This window comes from Serinus canaria, chromosome 24 (genome assembly GCF_022539315.1).
Source record: "Serinus canaria isolate serCan28SL12 chromosome 24, serCan2020, whole genome shotgun sequence".
Classification (NCBI taxonomy): Eukaryota; Metazoa; Chordata; class Aves; order Passeriformes; family Fringillidae; genus Serinus; species Serinus canaria.
The window spans coordinates 609,794-630,691 of NC_066337.1; the positions used below are offsets into that span (position 1 = coordinate 609,794).

The 20,898-nt window shown below is 47.5% G+C and overlaps 1 protein-coding gene across 6 annotated transcripts in view; it reads left to right on the forward strand.

Moving 5' to 3' along the window:
• ARHGAP32 (Rho GTPase activating protein 32) overlaps nt 1–20,898 on the forward strand; it is a 236,190-nt gene that overhangs the window by 133,475 nt on the left and 81,817 nt on the right. For all 6 annotated transcript variants that reach the window (XM_050983506.1, XM_050983507.1, XM_030231136.2 and 3 more), the window contains one exon: nt 8,778–8,864. In XM_050983506.1, coding sequence (XP_050839463.1) covers nt 8,778–8,864 — 87 coding nt within the window. The remainder of the gene's footprint in view (nt 1–8,777; nt 8,865–20,898) is intronic.

Sequence of the window (20,898 nt, forward strand, 5' to 3'; positions counted from 1 at the left end):
GGGTAGAAGTCTGAGCAAGCTGGGATAGTGGAAGGTGTCCCTGCCCATGGCAGTGGGTGGAATGAGATGGGCTTTACAGTCCCTTCCAACCCACAGGGTTCTGGGATTCTATGATTTTAAAGTTATTCTCTGCAGGAGTTTTGATTTTGAAGGACTTCAAGGAGTGTCCCAGCTGTTCTCAGCTCTCTCAGAAGCACCAAGATGTGTAGCACTTATGCATGACCTCATTGGATGCTTATATTAAAACCACAATAACCAAGTAGCCCAAAGGAGATGTGTTCTTGTGCTTGTAAGGCATAAATGGAGCCATTGCTGCATCCAGTACCTGGAAAGCACCCCGAGGGTCCTGCTGGGGTTGGAATCTGCCCTTTTCTCTAGCTGTTCGTATTTATAAAGCATGCTAGGATTTATTAGTCTTGAAGATGAAGCTCAGATGAAAGGATGCTGACTGCTGAATAATCATCCTGCCATAGGAAGAAATTGTCTTGCGTGATTTGCAAACTTAAAATAGTTCTGGAAGTAACTACAGGCAAAACACACATCCCACAAGCTCTTACATTGACTCAGTGTGAGTTCTTGCATAAAACCCAATTTCTGAGTACACCTGTGATTGGATGGGAATTGTGTCTGCTGGGAAAGGGATTTACTGTGTCCAGCTCTGGGGTTTCCCAGGGAAGAAGGATGTGGAGCTGCAAGAGCCTGTCCAGAGGAGGCCACAAAGTTGATCCAGGGCTGGAGCCCCTCTGCTCTGGAGCCAGGCTGGGAGAGCTGGGGGTGCTCACCTGCAGAGGAGAAGGCTCCAGGGAGAGCTCAGAGCCCCTTGCAGGGCCTGAAGGGGCTCCAGGAGAGCTGGAGAGGGACTGGGGACAAGAGATGGAGGGACAGGACACGGGGAATGGCTCCCACTGCCAGAGGACAGGGGTGGATGGGATATTGGGAATTAGGAATTGTTCCCTGTGAGGGTGGGCAGGCCCTGGCACAGGTGCCCAGAGCAGCTGTGGCTGCCCCTGGATCCCTGGCAGTGCCCAAGACCAGGCTGGGCAGGGCTGGGAGCAGCCTGGGTCAGTGGAAGGGTGTGGAATGAGATGGGCTTTAAGATCCCTTCCAAGCCAAACCATTCTGGGATCCCATCAGTCAATTTCACACCTATCCCTCATATCCTCACACATTTCAGGGATGTTTTCTGTTGTACTGTGTTCAATCCATGGGGAGAAGACGGGGTATGAGAGATCACAGGATCTCCTGAGCTGGAGGGACCCACCAGGATCACCCAGTGCAGCCCCTGGCCCTGCCCAGACCCCCCAGCAATCCCACCCTGGGCATCCCTGGCAGCGCTGCCCAAACCCTCCTGGAGCTCTGGCAGCCTCGGGGCTGTGCCCATTCCCTGGGGAGCCTGGGCAGTGCCAGCACCCTCTGGGGGCAGAACCTTTCCCTGATAGCCAACTTAAACATCCCTGGCACAGCTTCAGCCATTCCCTCATGTGTCTCTGGGCACCACAGAGATCCCTTCATGGAGATGTTTTGCCTCTTTACTGCAGAGGTGCCTTGGAGTTTAATTCCAGCCTCCAAACCCTTCCACACAATAGTATCTCACACTCTGTACAAAACTGGCAGGGGAACCAGAGAAGCACATAATGCTTGGGTTTGGAAGGGTCCTTAAAGATCAAAATCCAGCTGTCCTGGGAGAGCTGTGGCTGGATCACTGCTCACCCTGGTGCTGATGCTGGCTGAGTGTGGTCAGGCTGGCCCCTGGTTCTCCATGGACTGTCCAGGGATAATGTCCAACATTCCACATGGTTCAGATGAGGTGTGAGGGATTTACGCACATCCTGGGGAGCCTGGAGTAGTGATTGCATGGCATTACAGGAGGTGCATTTTCCTTTTTTCTCTTATCAAGCCCTCTTTGATTTTCTGTGTATTTTTCTGCTGCTTTCTGAGCACTGTGTTGGAGTTGTCAGAGGGATGGTTTTGAATAGCAGAGGAAAAAAGGAGAGTCAGATAGATAAATACTCTTTAAACGGGGCTTTCTTGTCTTTACTTTGATCATTACTTCAGGATATTTATGCTTGGGTAAAGAAACCACTCTGTGAAGAATGTTCTTTTTCTGCTCTGAAGCCACAGTTGAAGATGAGATGGGAAAGCAGGAGAAGATGGGAAGTGTGTGGGAGGATAATTAGTACATTTAGCAAGATAAAGGTGGAGTGAGGCAAAATAGGCCATATAAATACATTTATGCTGTCAGAGTAATTAGGTAGAAAACGTTTCCCTGTTTGAGAAGATTTGCCTGCCTTAGATTTCAGGTAGAATAAAATCAAATCTTCACATGTATCAAAAGGCAGGTCTGGAAGATGTCCCATTACCAGACAAGCTGCTGTGAATAATGGCCTGAATAATGAGAGTGAAGTGGGGCTTGGACCAGCAGGATAATTTAGGAACTGATGCAGGAGCTGGCTGTTGGTGGCTGGAGCTGACGGATGTGGTCAAAGCTTTTCCTTATAGTGAGGCAGTATCTCGGAGTTTAATCAGCTTTTAATTTCTTCAGGATTTGTCCCAAGGATATTTGGGTCTTAGAATTATTGTTTTTTAATCAAACATGGCCATGTTTCACAGGGAAATGAGCCTCCTGCTTTTTGCCCTTGGCCACTAGACAGACTTGCACCCACTGCACACATTCTTTGAAGGTGCTGCTGGTCATGGGGCTTTGCCCTTGTTTAATTTGCTTAATTGCATAAACATCAGAAATTAATAGACATGAAAGTGTGGTGGTTTAGGAAGGGGACAAAAAGTAATTCCTTATACTGTCAGAAAAAAGTTATCAGACGTTACAGTGCTTTGGAGGATTAATGGGCTTTTGCCATGGCTGAGTGTGAGCAGCAGCAATTCCCATTGCCTGTGTCTGGCTGCCTTCCCCAGGGATTTAACCTGAAACTCCATCCTGGGAAAACATGACAAGATCACCAGCTGTCCTTGGAACAATGACACAACCTTTGCCAGGAAAAGCAGCAGCCTTCCCACTGCCTTACACCTCCTGGCTAAAGCCTTGGTCAGCATTCCTGCCATCCTTGTCTCCTGGAGACTCCTGCAGGTGTGAGCACCTCATTCCACCTGGATCACTGGGCCAGGTGCTGCAACTTGGTTGTGTTGGATCACAGGGGAGAGGGTCTGCTAATGAGGCTCGACTTGCTTGTACTTTTCCTTATAATAACTAAGTTATATTCAGTATATAAATAGTTATACATTTATTGTATTTTGTATTATGGGTGTAGTTTATTATATGAATATAATAATATTTATTATACAAGTAAAGCACTCATATTTATATAAATATATTTAGCTACATACCACAATATAATTATATCTATTAGGTGAATAATACTGTTGTAAATAGCGATAATTAATATTAAGTAATTAATATTTTAAAGCATAGAGAAAGAGCAGTAGGGAGCAGCTGTGTTTTTTTGTCCAGGGAGCTGGAAAGGGGCTCAGCCTGGAGAAAAGGAGGCTCAGGGGGACCTTGTGGCTCTGCACAACTCCTGATAGGAGGGGACAGCCGGGGGGGGTCAGGCTGTGTTCCCAGGGAACAGGGACAGGAGGAGAGGGAACGGCCTCAAGTTGCTCTAGGGGAGGTTTAGATTGGATGTCAGGGAAAATTTCTTCCTGGAAAGGGCTGTCCAGCCCTGACACAGCTGCCCAGGGCCAGTGATGGAGTCCTCATCCCCAGGGAGATTTCAGACCCATGTGGATGTGACACCTGTAGATGTGGGTTGTGGCAGTGCTGGAGGAGTGGTTGGACTCTGTGATCTCATAGGCTTTTTCAACATCAGCAATTCTGCTATTCTCCATAATTACTTTGGCCATGAAATGTACGAGAAACCCTCAGGGCAGTGCCAAGAGCAGGCAGGTTTCCATCTCCCGCTGTGAGAGATGCCAGAAACGCCTCTGTCAGCTCAGATTGGTGACATTTGGATATTTGTGATTGTCCCAGTATTTTCCTGAAGAAGCTCCTGTTTGCTTCCTGTGGCTTTATCCTGTCTCAGCTCTGCACTAACAGTGTCCCTAAAGCCTCTTGCAGGAGCCAGGCCCTGGTGTGCACACACAGCATCACCTTTGAGCTCTTGGCTTTCTGCTGGCTCCCAACCAGGGCAACGTTATCCAAGGAATAGAGATAAACCTGGGAAGTGCTGATTTCAGTTCCAGTGCTGAAATCAGCTCCAAGAATTGTAGGAGTTATTTTTTGGGGTTTTGGTGCTCTCTGGAGTGTTGTTCCCTGGCTGTGTCCCAGGTCAGTGTAGCTCCACACTGACTCCACTCCTCTGACATGAGAGGGGGTTTCAGCTGGATTAGTTTAATTAAAGTATAAAAGTTTACACCATTACCTGTACAGACAGGTTTGGAGTTTGGGAAGGATGATCTGCTCCTGTTTGGAAACAAGATTATTTTTCTAACTTGCAGTTCTCATTAATTAATTGTCACCTAATTACTGAATACCTCCCCCATTAAATTATAACCTTAGTGCTGATTCTGCTGGGAAGGGGGATTTGTTTGGGCTTTTTTCTTTCCTTTTATGTTTTGTTTTCTCTTTCTTACATATTTTTATGTTATTGTGAGCTCTCTGCCACAGCCCTGTGTTACTCACTTGCTGTGGTGTACATGAGTGAGATCAGTGCCTTCATGGCTTTATGAAGCAGAAGTTGAAGTAAGTTCCACTGACAAATCAAATCCACACTTCCCAGGCTTCTCACAAATCACCCTTTCACCCGGAGAGCTGGATGATGAGGTTGACACCACTCAGGAAACAAGGAGATGAAAGTTAACGAGTGAATGAGCTTCCTTTGACGTCTGGAGCACCAGGTCTTACCTGGTCAGGATTTGGCTCATTGTTAGTAGCCAACAATCCCTGTCCTCTCAACAGATTTATGTAGTGCTTTTCCTGAGATGATTTTTCACAGCTTTTGCTATTTGTAAGAGGAGCATACAAAATTCTGCAGTGGTTGGAAGTAAAAATAAAGATTGCACAGATCTCAAAAATTATCTTTTAATTATTTTTAATTCTGAATGCGCTGCATCATGACTCAGCCTCCTGCTTTGTTGCTGCTCTTCCCTACAAGAGGAATGACCAATAAATTTTGCTCTGCAGGAGACCCTTGTAATCAGTCCCCTTATCACCCAGCTTGTCAGAGATGAGCCTCAGACATGAACTAGAAGCATTTTTAAGTTAAAGCTCCTTGTAGATGTGATCAGCAAAGTCTTGGCCAGCAAGCACTGCTCTTTTGGGCAAAAAGAGCCCAAAACTTGTGGTACGAGTTTGCTGGTAGAGGAGAAATTATCTGTGTTGAATTCATCATCAGTTCTCAGTGAGTGTGTGCAGGGTGGAGGCTCCTAGACTTGTCCCCAGCCATGTAAAGACAAATCTGAGCATTGCCTTGGCATTGCTGCCCAGAGGAGTGGCTGCCCTGTCCCTGGAAGTGTCCAAGGCCTGGTTGGACCAACCTGAGACTGTAGAAGGAGTCCCTGCCCAAGAAACCGGGTGAGCTTTAAGGTCCCTTCCAACCCAAGCCGTTCTGGGATTCCCTAATTCTGTAATGTTTTCAAGACTCTGTATTATCTATATACACAAAGTGTGGTGTGACTGGTTTTGAGGCTTTCTTTGTGTGTCATGAAATGCTACCAATGAAAAGTTTAGGATACTCCAGAGGCCATTTATGAAATTTGTCATATCCACTCATCCTAGCTAAGCGTATATATCCCAACAATAAATGAACCTAATGGGATCTAATGCCTCATAATTGTTCATCAGGCTCAGGAGGTTTGGCAGCCAATTCCAATGTGGAGAAGGAACATTGCAGATTATAAATTATAAAGTATATGCTGTTTAACTCTGATCACTTGCAATAAATGCTATTTACAGATTATTTACCTCAGGAAAACACATTGGCACCATTACAAGGATATCCACCAGGCCCTGCTGGCTGCTCTGTTCTTTAAGAATACAAAAATCAATTTCCCACTTTGGAGCCAACCAGATTGTGCCTGTGAGTCATGATCAGAGTCCAGTAAGGTCAGGAGAGGCCTCTGCTTTGTGCTTGGATTTCAAATCAAGCCTGGGGGCAACTGTGCTTTCCAGGATGTTCTGTTTACAAGGAATGCAGCAGCAGGAAAGGCTTTAAAACATCAGGACATCCATGATTTTGGGGAGAGCTTTGGTGCATGTCTGTTAACAAAGCAAAATACAAACTGAACCATGTGAAGACAGGGAACATGAGCGAATATTCATCTTTGGGGACATTTTGCTGTCAGGACAGCTGGACTGCAGGATAAACCCCACAGATTTTCCTGTGTAAACAGTTTCTGTTTCCATTTCAGTCAGCACGAGGCTGCCCATGGGAGTGGAGCAGTGTTCAGCTGGTTTTTAGAGTTCCCCTCTGAAATCAGGGACAGGTGCATGGACCGTGGCCAGCAGTGGGCTGGAACTCCCTTCTCCCTGCAGTGAGTTTGGGTGAACAGGGACTGAGGAGGGGCTGGCTGGGAGGTGTGAACCCCCTGAATGTGATCTTTTGGATGGTCCCCAGGCAGGAATGCCTCGGGAAGGAAGATTGCTGTGCCTCAGTGCCCTGCTCACAGCCCCAGCTGATCTCTGCTCTTCCTGAGGTCTGTGCAGAGCCCGGCCTGGTGTTGGTGTGTGAGGGGGAGGGTGATGAATTCACCCCGTGCCTTTCTCTTCCCTGTGTTCTGCTGCACAGTCAGGCCCTGAATTCCTTTCAAGGATCTCTGAAGTTTCCTATTGGTGGTTTTGCTACCTGTCTGGTTTTTCTTTGGCACTTGTGGTGATGAGCTTTGCCACTAACACTCAGAGAAGGGACACCTGAAATTCCCTTGGGGCGGGGTGGGGGTTCCGTGTGCCCTCAAGGGAGCACAGGGGAGATTAAAGGATGGAAACCTTTCTCCAAGAGCAGGAAACCCACATTTGATTCATAGAATCTCAGAATTGGGCTGGGTTGGAAGAGCCCCTAAAGCCCATCTCATTCCACCCCTGCCATGGCAGGGACACTTTCCACTGTCCCAGGCTGCTCCAAGCCCTGTCCAGCCTGGCCTTGGGCACTGCCAGGGATCCAGGGGCAGCCACAGCTGCTCTGGGCACCCTGTGCCAGGGCCTGCCCACCCTCCCAGGGAACAATTCCTAATTCCCAATATCCCATCCATCCCTGCCCTCTGGCAGTGGGAGCCATTCCCTGTGTCCTGTCCCTCCATCTCTTGTCCCCAGTCCCTCTCCAGCTCTCCTGGAGCCCCTTCAGCCCCTGCAAGGGGCTCTGAGCTCTCCCTGGAGCCTTCTCCTCTCCAGGTGAACATTTTCAGTTCTCTCAGCCTTTCCTTACAGAAGGGCTGCTCCAGCCTTTGGATCATCTTTGTGGCCTCTTTGACCCAGAGCTCCTCATACCTGGCAAACATGGCAAATATCTACAGCCTGTGTGAGCCTTCCTTTACTGCATGTTTTGGGTTTCCTTTGACTGTCATTTCAAAACTCAGTAGCACTTCAGATGTGATATTTGATAGCAAAGAATGATGATAAAGGTGGGGGGAAGGTGCAATACAGAAACAATGGTTGTGTTTAATCTCATTAATGGCAGCAGACTATGCTGGTAATAAATTGTACAAATCTGAAGACCTTCTCTGGACCAGGAATGTTGTTACTTGCCTGTGTACATCAGAAAAGAAGTCAGAATTCCAGGAGCTGGGTTGGTGGCGGGAGAGGGCTGAATCCGTGCAGTGGGACTTCCCTACATAGAGAAGGGAGATTCTGGCAGAGCAAAGTTAAATAAATTCCAGGTGTCATGGTCATCTGTATGGAGAGAACTTTGCCTTCTTTGTCCCTCTTTCATGAGATATCTCTCACTACCCACTTCTGATTTTCACTTGCTTACATTCATTAAATACAACAACTTGGGATTCTTCTCCTCAGCCTTTTTGTCATTTCTTCTTTCATTTGTGTCAGGATTTTTTTATTGCTCTTAACTAATTACGATTTTTATACAGCCTTTTAAGTCAGCCTACATTTCATTTATTTATTTGCTTTGCAAACAGTCTTAACTTGCTTAGGATTATTTGTAATTTCTTCTCTCAGAGATCATTAAACATAAGGCATTTTAGTGGGATAACAGGGCCAGGAGTGGGATGCTCCAGGCTCGCTCCATTTGCAGGAATGTCTCCTCATTGCTCTCACTCAAACACATCCTGATGATGCAGTTAATGACTCTGGTGTGATGAATGGTGCCTAAAACCCTGCTGGGGTGAATTGCTTGACAGCACTGAAATTGGGAGATATGTTTTATTATTTAATGTCTGCCTGAATGTATAAAATAAAAAACTAAAAAAATGTGGGGAAGGGGTATGGAGAAGCTCTGTTCTATATTCACTATCCATGAATATTTATAGAGATATTTTCAGTAAACAATTAATTTTGCAGACTTGTAAGCTGGAGGGTTTAATTTGTGCCTCAAGCCGTTTGCTTCCCCGTAACTGTTTTATTTTTGAACCGTATTTTTATTTTTAGCCTGTCAGGTGAGGTTCCAGAATCTGATGGCATTGCAGGGTCTGTGTGTGCTGAGTGTCTCCCCTGTGGCAGCTCCAGCCAGATAAGCCCTTCCCTGATTGCCTGATTGCCTGATTCCCTGAGACTCATGTCTGGGAGCTGCTGTGGCTGCTGAGCTCCATGTGCTGCTCTGGGCTGGTTTGTGCCCTCACTGACTGCTCCTCTCTCCTCTCCCTCCCCTGCCCTGCAGCTCTCGCTCCCCGAGGAACAGAACGAAGTGACGAGGAATGGCTGTGAGTCCAAGGAGCTGGTGTACCTGGTGCAGATCTCCTGTCAGGTAAATGCCCTTTTCTCTCCCCAGCCTGGCTTTCATTCTCTTTCCCACACAGCTCCAGAATGTTGGGATGTGACACTTCCCTGTGGCGTGTCTGGGGTTTTCCACCTCTTCCCTGGCTTGGTCCCCCAGGGGTGCTCCCTGTGATGCTGCCACCAGCATGTTTTAGGAGAGGAGGATTGAGGGGAGAAAAAGGAGAGTGTGAAGGAAGTAATCCATACTGATGGCCAGGGATGAGCCCAGAAACACGAGTGGGCTTGCCCAGGCTGAGGTCACTTTGGGCAGAGCACGGATGCCTGGACACTCCAGTGACGCCAGCAGGGAGAATCCCAGCCAGAGGTTCGTTACCTCAGTGGGCTGCCAGGAGTCTTGATCTGCTCCCAGACATCTGGTGTGGAATTCTCATCTCAGGATGCTTTGAGCAGAGGAATCTGTTGCTCTGTCCCACAAATTCATCTGCTGATTTGTGTGCCTTTGTAAAATGCTGCCTAATGGGTGTGTTTTAATATGTTCAGTGAGTCAACCTTTGTGGGAGAGGCAGGGCACTGGCAGGTTCAGTGTGGAGTTACTGCCTGTGTTGGGTTGTTTTTCTGAGTTCAGGACAGCAGCTCTTTCTTTTTTTCCTCAGCATCCCCAGGCGTCCATCTGACCAGTGAATCACTGACAGGTGGTGAATTTGCAGGGTCCCTGCTCTGCTGCCTCAGCTCTGTACTCAGAGTGGGATGTTGTGAGAGCTGAAGAACACAGCATCCTGCATCCTGAGGAGCAGAGCATCCCACATCTTGAGGAGCAGAGTCTCTTGCCCTGTTTTGGAGGTGGAGCCTGGCCACGCTGAGCTCCAGCAGTGTTAATTCCAGCAGGAATTCCTCTCTGTGGGCAGCTTTCACATGTTCCTGTGCATGTTTATGAAAGTGCTCTCAGGAGAGGGAGGAGAGGCTCCAAGTGGACATCTCTCAGATTTGCCAGTGTTTTGGCATTTTTTGGGACTGTTGTCCCTGGAGCCAGTCTGGCCCAAAAGCAGCACTCCCAGCCCAACAGCCTAGGCTGATAGGCAGCACAGCAAACCCTGGGGATGGGCACACGTCTGTCCCAGCCAGGGCAGGGCAGTGCCTGGCAAAGGGACTTTCAGGGGACTGTAGGAAATTGGAATTTCAGTGTGTTTTGAGCCCTCACATTTGTGGTACATTTGCAGTGCTCAGTGGAGGGATGAGCCTTGGATTATTCCCTGGCAGTTGCTGGTGAGTCTGGAGAACATGGCAGTTTTTCACTTGCTCCAGAGCACATCACTTCTGATCCTTCCCCCACCTGACTGGTACCTCCAGACATTCACAGGGTGGCCTCTGGTATAATGATCTCCCAAACCCTGCAGAGTACCCCTGTGCAGGAGGAAGGCCCAGGAGCAGCAGAGAGCTGGGGTGGGGAACAATGGAGGTGAGGCCTGACCCTGCTTCTCTGGTGCCTTGTCCCACTCTCCAGTGCTTTACTGGGATGTGTTTGAGGGTACAGGCATGGATTTCATCTGGGTGCGGACAATGGGGAAGTATTCTGAGCCTTGGCAAAGGGAATTGCTCCTTTGTAGCCACTGTGCACCAGGCCCAGCTCCTGAGAAATTCCCTTCCCCTTCCCCTTCCCCTCCTGTGTAACTGAACTCAAATGCAACCCCTAGGATTTGGCCTCATCCATTAAAGGATAGTTGTAGAACCAGCCACCTTTGACTCTCTTTCTCCTTTTTTATCCTTTTTTCATTTTATTTTTACTTTCTTTTCTTTCCCTTTCTCTCTTTCCCTTTCTCCCTTCCCTTTTCTCTCTCCTTTTTCTCTTCCCCCTTTCCCCCTTTTCCTCTTTCCCTTCTTTCCCCCTTTTCCTCTTTCCCTTCTTTCCCCCTTTCCCTTTTTCCTTATTCCCTTTTTTCTTTCTCCTTTTTGTCTTTCTTCTTTTCCCCCTTTTCCTCTTTGCCCTCTTCTTCTTTGCCCTTTTCTCCTCTTTCCCTTTTCTGTTTTTTCCTTACATTTTCTGTATTTTTTCCTTCTTTTTTCTTTTTTTTTTTTCTATTTTTCTTCTGTTATAAAGTACTCCCCCTGGCTAGCTGGAGCTTCTCTGTTCCCCAAGCTTGTGACCACCCTCTCCCACATTACTGCATGTCCCTGTCTCTCAGAAAGCTGAGACATTTGTGACACTTGGGTCCAATGACCAGGAAGCCATGGGAGGAACTGCACAGCTGAGCATCAGTTCTGCCACGGAGATCCTCCAGCCCTGGCCCCCCGGCCTCTCCCCGTCCAGGGGAAGATTCCATCCCTGGTGTCACAAGTTGGACACCAGCAGTGTCTGTGTGGAGCTGGCTCCACAGGAGAATGGGATGAGAGGTGTGAAATAGCTTATGGAGTGATGGTGCAGTGGGGACAGATTTGGTCAGGGTGCATCTGGATCAGGCCAAAAATATTGAAAGGGGAGGAAAAAAGCCTGAAAACTAAATTTGGCTTTCCTCACCCTTTGGATGTGCTTCCAGCTCTGGTGTTTGGGCACTGCAGCAGCCTGAGCTATGTCCTGGGTTGCTCAGATGGACACAGGCATTCTGCCAGGGATGCTGGATCCCACGAATGTAAAAGCTCTAAATTGCTGTGATTTGTTGCAGAAGCAGATAGCAAAGAGTGAGGTTGTTGCCATCCTGGCAGCTTTCAATTCCAGCCTTGGAGAAATCAGTGAAATCCCTGGGTTTGGGAGTCAGTGCTGGCCTTGGCCAGTCTGGGCTGTGCTGATTCCCTGTGCTGTGGCAATCAGATGGCATTTTCTGTGCCATTCCCTCTGGAGCAGGCAGCAAAGCAAAGCTTTGGAGCAGCAGATATTTCAGACATCCAGCTCAGCCTTAGCTTGGTTTGGCAGAGCACAGCTACTTACACTGAGGGAATTCTACCCCACTCCTTCCCAGCTGTAAGTGTTATTTTAGTGGTGTAAAGAGAATTAGTGCTTGATGCCTATTTTGCAAAACTTTCCCAGATAAGGTTTGAAAAAGCATTCTTTGGGAGGTGTATTTGTGCTGCAAGTCAGCTTGTGAAATCCAGGCTTTGTGCAAGGTTCAGAGGAGGGGTTAAGTCTCTGCTCAGCTTTTCTTCTACTTGAAAACCTAAAAAATTAATCCAGTTTATTAACTCTTAAGAAGAAGTGGGAATATACAGAGAGCTGTTTCAGAAAAGAGGAGAGATAGGATTTTTCTTTTGATTCTTTCGACAAATTTAAACATGAAAACTAGGAAATGACAAAGGGAAGGAATTAAATCCTATTGGGGAGAGACAATGATGGGAGGCTTTGGTTTGGGTTTTTTCCCAGCAATTCAGGTGGATTTTTTTTTTTTTCCAAGTAAGATTGCACCGAACTTGCATTTCTAGAAGATAGATTTCAGGAGTTCTGTGAAAAGAGTGATATTATTAAAATAAAAGGGTGAAGTCCAGGAAGGGTGGTGTGAGGACTGTATCTGTGAACCCTCTGAACCTGAATACAGGAATTGGGAATCCATGTGGTTCTTGGAGGAGCACAGAGGATGGCTGAGACCCCTGAGGAATTTGTGCTGTACCTGCTGCTGTGAAAGTGCTTGTACAATGTTTGCAATCCTTGGGAGTTTCCACTGGGATAAACAAAGAATTTACACAGTCTAAACCACGTTTAAAAGAGGTTACTTTGTCTCTGGAGAATAAATCAGCACAATTCAGAGCCTGCAAAAGGGCTGGAATGGGCTAATCCAGTCATCTTGTAAGGAAGGCTGAAAATGGCCTTTTGGATGTTTCGGGGTTTGTTTGTGTGACATTACAGCTACTCCCTGTGTACTTACTTAAATATTACAGCAGAAGAATGCCCAGTCTTAGCTTTTGTTCTGAAAAATGAAACTTGTAAATGCTGTTTACTATGTGAAATTTATGGTTTTGGAACACCTCAAGCATCATTTTTGCTGACATTTGGAGTGGCAGGGAGAGAACAAGGACTGTCTGTGGAGATGTTCACATTCAGAGGGGGCTGGAACCTCCAGCCTTTCCCAAGGCTTTGGCTGCTCATGTCCATGCTCACAGGTGGATTGTTGGGACAGGAGTGACAGGCACTGCTCATCAGGGATGTCAGACTGCACAAGCACGAGCCAGGGCTGACACAATCTCAGGGATTATACAAGGCTGACTGCTGTCATGCCAGCCCAGCCACAGCACCTTTCCTGCTCCTCCTTTCCAGGGACAATGCCAGCAAAGGAAGCCTTTTTCTGCTCCAGCACTGGTACATTTCTAAGGCTGTTCCCAGAGCAGGAATTCTCGTGGTCCAGGCAGGGTTTTCTCCATTTTCCTGCTCCCATTTTCAGGCTGGCAAGAGCTGAGCCGTTCCTGTGGCACTGGGATGCCCAGTGCTGTGCTCTGTTCCTGTTCTTCCTTCCAGCAGGGGCTGTGTTTGCTCTGGTGGATGGAAGCAGGTCCCTGGTGCACCAGAGGAGGACATTGCCCCAAACCTCAGCCACTTGTCCCAGCTCTGCCCTGCAGGAGGTTTGAGCTGGGCACCTTCTGCTTGGAGAGCAGGATTTGGCAAGCTCTGAAGGCATGCCCACCCCACATTCCCTGTGCAGTAAGGAGTGTTCAGGGGCACAGGGGGAGGCCAGGAAAGGCAGGCTCCAAGGAGGAAGAACAGGCAGGACTCCCCTCCTGGGTGGTTTGTGGGGAGGAGAGAGTGCAAGATCCTTCCCACAGGAGCAATGTCTAAATCAGAGGAGCAACATCTCAAATGTGGTTTGCTGGTTCTGGCTGACTGGGATAGTCCAGGCTGGAACCACAAATTGCTTGCAGGAGGACTTTTGAGTCAAACATTCAAAATATGGTTGGGTTCTTTGTCTTCTTTATTAATAGTTTCTGATTGAAACTCAAACACCAGGAGAACAGGAACTGAGTAAGTGCTACTTTGCTCCTGTGAAAAGCTCTTTAAGCAGATGACTGAAGGACAGATTCTAACTCACAGATATTCTTCTATATACTTTATATACATATAGAAACATAGAGAGGGGAAAGCTTTCCTGTCTTTTTTAAAGAGATATATCTATGTGGAGCATCCAGGTGGATCCTACCCAAAAGGTGCAAAATCTGTTTGCAGAGTGTGTGTTAGCCTCCTTCTCCATGTTTATATAGGATTTTCTGCCTTGATTTAGGATTTTACTAAACAAAACAGGAGCAGTTAATGGGTGCTTTTATTAAACAGCAAATTTTCCCATGATGCAGCCTCCTGTCCCTACCTGTGTGTCCTCACCCCTTGCTCAGGGCCAGGCTGTGTGTGTTCAGGGCTCAGAAAATCTGCTCTGCTTTCAGATGCATTAAAATTCTGGTCACCATCATGACCTTTCCCTCTGCCTTGTTTTTTGTTCTCCTTTTCTGCCTCTTGACACCAACTTGCCTGAAGATGACCAGGGAAATGAGACTTCCACTGACAGGTTGTCCACGACTTTGGTGCCTCACGTGCACGGGTGTTTGGAGGTGGAATCATGGAATGCTTGAGTTGGAAAAGAACTTAAAGCCCATCCAGTTCCAGCCCCTGCCATGGGCATGGACACCTTCCACTAGACCAGGTTGTTCCAAGCCCCATCCTGGGATGGGCCAGCCACAGCTTCTCTGGGTAACAAGTCCTGGGTATTTTGTACATCCACAAAACCTTTTCAAAATCTGCCTACAGGCCTTTATGGCTTGGCTGTTTCTACCCCATTCTTCCAGGTGTTCACTCATGTTGAAACCTCTGTCCTAAGCTTTTACTGGGTGTTGAGGGCTGTTTCACATCAGCAAAAGAAAGCAGCAGAATTCCTGGTTTGCACCCTGCTAATCCATCACTCCACTGCTGTGCTCTGGTGGATCTGAGGTCACACACTGTGTGCCTCCTGCTCCCAGCAGCAGTAAATAAAGGCAAAGTGACAGTGGGAATAAGAATTAGCCAAGAATGCCTGAAGCTGGCAGGCAGCCTGCAGGGTGCTGCTGCCTGTGCTCAGACCTCAGGTGATCCCAAAGCCAAAGCAGAGGGGCTTTGAAACACCTGGCTCTGTTCCAGGCTTTGGGGAAGTAAACTGCCTTCTGTAGGGGTTGAATTACATCTGAACTGCTTAATTAACATCCATTACTCTGTAGCTGGCATAGTAACACTAAAGGATAAATTCATTTAGTAATTGGGATTGTAGTTGTTAAAGGACAAGGGTTTGACTGGCAGGTGCTCAGAGATTTCCTGCAGGACTGGGTAGGGCAGCACTCCCACCCAGCAGGATTAACACTGGTGTCTGCTGGGTCCTGCCCTGAAGGCAGATTTACCATACCCTTTGCTCAGCCTGGGGCTTTGGCCTGTGATCCGTAATTCTCACACAGAGTCATGGGGACCTTGAGGTTGGAAAAGCCCTCCCAGAGCATCAAGTCCATCCTGTGACTGATCCCCACCTTGTCACCAACCCAGAGCACTGAGTGCCACAGGCAGGCCTTCCTTAGGCACTCCAGGAACCTCCCTGGGCAGCCCCTTCCACATTTTCCAGGAAGAAATTCCTCCTGGTGTCCAACTTAAACCTCCCCTGGCACAGCCTGGGGCTGTTTCCCCTTGTGCCATTTGGATATGTCACCATGGCAGTGCCAGTTTTGAGGCAAAAGGGATTTTTGTCCCTCCAGGAGCACACTGCAGTGTCCCAGCTGCACCCTGGGGCTCTGGGGTTCCCTTCCCTGCTGCTGGGGCTGGTCCTTCAGCCCCAGCCAGGGCAGATTCACTGCTCTGCTCTGGAGATCCATCCACTGCTCACAAGACATGAAAAATTACTGTCACCCTTCAACTTTGGTCTCTAAGTGCTCCATTCATGAATCTCTTCAGATTTTTTTTTCTCTATTTAATTATTTAAACAGGAATTGTGACAGAAATGGGGTCAGCTCTTTGTTTCTTAACTCTGGATGCACAAGATGCAAAACCAGGGTTGTAGGTGTGTGTGGATTTTGTATGGAATAAGTCATTTATAATATATTTATGACATTGCAGAAATAAAAACTGTTGTGGAGCTGTTGGTGCTAAAACACATTTTTTCAGCAGGTGCAAAAGTAGGTGCATTTCAAGATGTCCCCTCAGCCTGCCAGGGACAGAGGCTTTCTGTGCTCAAACTCCAGTGGAGAAATGCTCAGGAATTTATTTGAGGGTAGGTTTTGCTGGGGAAAGAGGGTGTCTGGGAATAACCTCCTCAAGGCAAGAGTCTCCCAGTTCATCAGACCTGCAGGAGGCTGAGCTGCTGGGCAGTTCTTGTCTAAGGGAGTGTGAGTGATACAGAACAACTTCAGATGGTTTTTCCCTGGTGGAAAGCCCCCAGCTGAAGGGGAGGGCCAGGCCCTGCTCTAGGGAGGGATAATGAGAGAGAGGGAAGATCCTTTGTCAGGATGAAGTGCAGTGTCACATTGAAGTGCTGTCCTAGAAGGGTTTTGGTGAGCAGCAGAGGATCTTACAATTACATGGTCATTTGTTAATGTTGTGTCCTTTGCCTTCAGACAGAAAACCAGCCCAGAATTAGAAACCCGACTGTGCTCTGTGCTCTGGCAGTGAGGGCCACTGCAGAAAGCCATGGGGACTGGGATGGATCTTGGCAGGGCTCCTGACCCTCATATGGTGCTTTGGAGACAAGGCTGGGCCTGGCCACAAATTGAAGGGGACACTGGGACTGTTCTGGTGAGACATCAAGTCATCCCCACAACTGAGCAGTGCAGATGCTTTGCAGAGGAGCCCTTTGCCTGCAATTCACTTGTTTTACAACTTTTCCAAGAGCAGGGCTTGGTTCGTGTCCAGGATGGGAGGAGGATTGTGGGGATATTCTTTCCTGCCTTGATGTTTGTTCCTTATGGAGAGGTTTGCCGTTTTCAATACCTGTTTACTTGGGAAAGGTGACAGGCTTTTGGGACAAATCATCTAAAACTGCTTCATCCACTCTCATCCTCTGCAAGGCTGCAAAGCTGCCCTGGTCACCAGGTGATGCTGGGTGGAGGAGGCTGAGGAAGCAGCAGCAGACAGCCCAGGTGAGCAGTTGGGATGCTCAGCCTCAGGGCAGGTGAAGTTCACAGACCTTGGAACAGCATCTGCACTTCCAAATAACAGATTCACTGCACATAAAATGCAGAGCAGGCAGGTCAGGAAAGGATGGTTTGAAAAAGGCTCTCTCAAGGCACAGAAACCACATCATAATAAATAGTGTGTGTGTAAAGGCAGAATCATTGACTTATGGAGTCATTTAGGATGGAAAAAACCTCCAAAAGCATGGAGTTTAACCTTTGCCACAGCACTGCCAAGCCACCACCAATCCCTGTCCCCAAGTGCCACATCAACACAGTTTTTTTAGCTCTTCCAGGGACTGTGACTCCACCCACCATTGGTCTGGGCAGCCTCTGCCAGTGCTTGACAACCTTTTCCATTAAAAAAAATTCCACTTAATATCCAACCTAACCCTCCTTAGGGCATCTTGTCCTAAAGATACTTCAGTGGTAGATCAGAGATGCATCATTTTCGCTATTTGTAGCAAATATTTACTGGCACAGAGCCAGGTGGCAAAATACACAATCTCAACAGTTTCTGAAGTTCTCTCCTACCAGTTTCACTGCGTGCACATTGATTATTACTCTGATACTCTGAAGATAATCTGTAGTTGAGCTGTCTGGGTAGTAAGAGGGCTGAGAGTGCTGCTGTTGCACTCAGTAAATAGAGGTGCTTTGCCCTACCCTGCGTCACATTACAAATAAGTTTTGTTTAGAGGAGTCAATCACAGAATTCTCAGGGGAAACCTGATTTAAGCTTGTTCCTTAAATTGTGGGGGCTTTCCCAGAGTTACAGAGCAGGTTTGGGTCCCAAGTTTGTTAAAATGCACGAAGCAGGTGTTCATTGTCACTCTGAGTTGTGCCACTCTGAGGATGTGCCACGGGCTGGGGGATGGAGGCATCAGAAATAAACACAGACTGTATTTTCCAAGACCATAGAGCAGGTTTGCCACCAAGGGCTCAGGTTTTGACAGATCAGGATTTTCTGTTTTCTAAATGGTGCATTTTTAACTCATCTGTGGTTTAAAACTGTGCCTTTATTTCAAACATTGTGGTTTAGGTTTTCAAAAGCCCCCTATCAGGGATATTAGATATTGGAGATGCTCTGTCTTAAATATTTCATCTCCTGGGCCTTGGCACCACTTTTCACTCTTTCTTCATAAAAGTGATGGCTGCAGCTGCCAGAAAAGCAGCTGATTTTCCATTTTGACTCCAGCTTTGTTCACAAAACCTCCTCATAACTGCTTCTGTTTCTTGTGCTTTCAAAATAATGTTTCACCCTTCCAACCTCTGTCCTTGAGGCTTGATCAGCTGCATCTCCAACACCAATCTTTTCCCTGGGAATACTCATGGTTTTTATCTCTAACCTTGCCCAGAGGCATTTCTTGCCCTGTTAGTGATATTTTCCAAGCACTGGTAGTGTTGCTTCGTTCCAGGGTGTCAGGATGAATGGGGCTGGAAGGGCACAGAAATAAAAACAGGGCTTTGTTGTTTCTGTGCTCCTGAGTGCCTGCTGTTTGTAAATGATGTCATGGATGTCTGACCTGAGGCACAGCAGCCCTAACGGGGTCATGGGGGTGTTCCAATAGTTTTTTGGGTTTGAACCTACAAAAAAATTTCTTTTCTCCCTGGTAGTTTGTGTTTACAAAAACACAAAACCACAAAAACACATGCTTCTGTTCTCTGATCATATACACCCATACATGCATACATAGATACAAGTCAGCTGTCTGCTGCCATGGTCTGCCTGAGAAACGAGATTTAAGAAAATTGAGAACTCTGCCAAAGCTGCTGATGCTGTAGGTGACCTCAGGCAAGGAATTCAGGAAGTTTTTGGAAATAGGAAAGCAGGGGAATGGGTTCCACTGCTGGAGGGCAGGGAAGGATGGGATATTGGGAAGGAATTCCTCCGTGTGAGGGTGGGCAGGCCCTGGCACAGGGTGCCCAGAGCAGCTGTGGCTGCCCCTGGATCCCTGGCGGTGCCCAAGGCCAGGTTGGACATGGGGGCTGGGAGTAGCCTGGGACAGTGGGAGGTGTCCCTGCCATGGCAGGGGTGGCACTGGATGGGGTTTAAGGTTCCTCCCAGCCCTAGCCATCCTGGGATTCTATGGCTTCTTTTGTTTTAACAACCTCAGGCAAGTAATTTTAAAAGTTTTTTGTTTGTTTTGCTCCAAAGGCCAGTCGTGGCTGCTGGCATTGATGGAACTTTCCCCTGTGGTTGAGTGCAGAGCAGTTTGTGGCACATTTGGGCTGTGGGGTAAGGAAGGAGTGTTTAATGCCTGCAAGGTCTATACAGTCATTCGTAGCTGTACATTCACCCCCTCACTGCTCTGCTACGTGGAGGATGGTGGAATTTCAGCTCCCTGAGCTCTGCTCTGTGGCTCTGAAGGGTTTTGTTTGCGGCTCCAAGCTCTCGTGTCACGACTGTAATTTTCTGAAGTGCAGAAAAGCAGCCCTCCATGCTGTGCCTGCCCTTCCCTCACCCCTGACCCGCTGCTCCATGGTGGAATTTTGCTAAAGAGATGATGGATATGGAAGTGTTTAAATTACAGCATGGCAGGAGAGCAGGAATGTCACTCACATGTTGAGGGCTGTAAATCCTGGGTTGAGTTCATGGTCTGTCAGGCTGCCATTCAGAAATGGGCTGGTTCTGGGAGGAAAAATGGCTCTTAGGGTTTCAGGCAGTCTGTTTGTGTTGGGTTGTCTTGCTGGGCTCTTACTCCTCTGTACCTGTACAAAACCACTCACCCCTACAGCCTGAGCCAAGCGTTGATCTACTCCTGGCAAAGCTGTTCCTCTGAGGGACACAGGAACCACTGGGGCTCATGGCTGGTGTCCCCTTCTCCTCCAGAGAACCACACTCACCTGAGGAGTGATTTCCCAAAAGTGAGGACACACAGGATGACACTGCTGTCCCTCAGACCCAGCCCTGTGTCCCTAGATTTGCTTTGGGGGCTCCTATCTGTAATTGGAATCCAGCAGCACAATGAAGTCTAATTTTAAGGGGAGAAAAGCTGCAGTGGTTTTCATTAAAATATCTTTTTTTCCTAGTGACTGCAATTAATTGATAATAAACTGATAATTAATGCTGAGAGATTAATTTATGCTGTGGAATAAGGCTAATAAGGGTTCACCACATAAATATACCAAATTTTCTCCTCTGCCTTGTGCTCTGTCCATTTGTATTTTCCCTCCATCTTGTGCTTGTTCCTCCCTCATGTCCATGAGCTGTGATTCCAGGTGGAGTGCTGAGTTTTAGTGTTTCATTCAGAAATAAAGTACTTTTATGTTGCCTTCGTACAAACTCCCTTTAATTTTTAAAGATTTATAATTTCCTTCAAGTTAGAATAACACACCAGAAGTTGTGGAATCACTTTAGTAAACAAATGTGAGTGTAGATAAAGCGACCTAATGCACCAGCTAAAAACACTTCCTGGATGAACTCCCTGGGATGGATTTTATCCATTCTGCTTTCTGTTTTGACTAAATCTCTAAACCATTTTCTGCTGTGACTTGAAACAGGAAAGGGCTGAAGGGTCAGGCTGGAATAACATACCGAGCCCGAGCCCCAGACAGCTGTAAGAGTCACCCATGGCAGAGTTAACCTGCCCTGCTGTATGCTGCTGCTTTTCCAGCCATTTACAAAACACCATCTGTGGTGTTTTCTTACTAAGGGGTCAAACTGAAGTGACTTTTGCCTTATACTTTCATCTCATTTTCTGCTCTTGCTCTCCATGTGGGCTGTGAGGTTCAGGAGAGCATCCATGTGTCCTCTCTGAGGAAATAAGCATTTGAACCAGATGAGAAAGGTCTGTCCCTATCTTAAAATAAATAAATCCTAAGTGCTGTAGAGCAAACCCAGTCAGACTGAGAGACAGGAAGGTTGTGTGTGCTGGAGCTCAGTGGCAGCCTGGCTAGCTTGGATAGGGATTGATGGACAGGGTGGCATCCTGCCCGCTGACATGGAGACAGATCCACCTGGAAACAGGAGTTTTTCT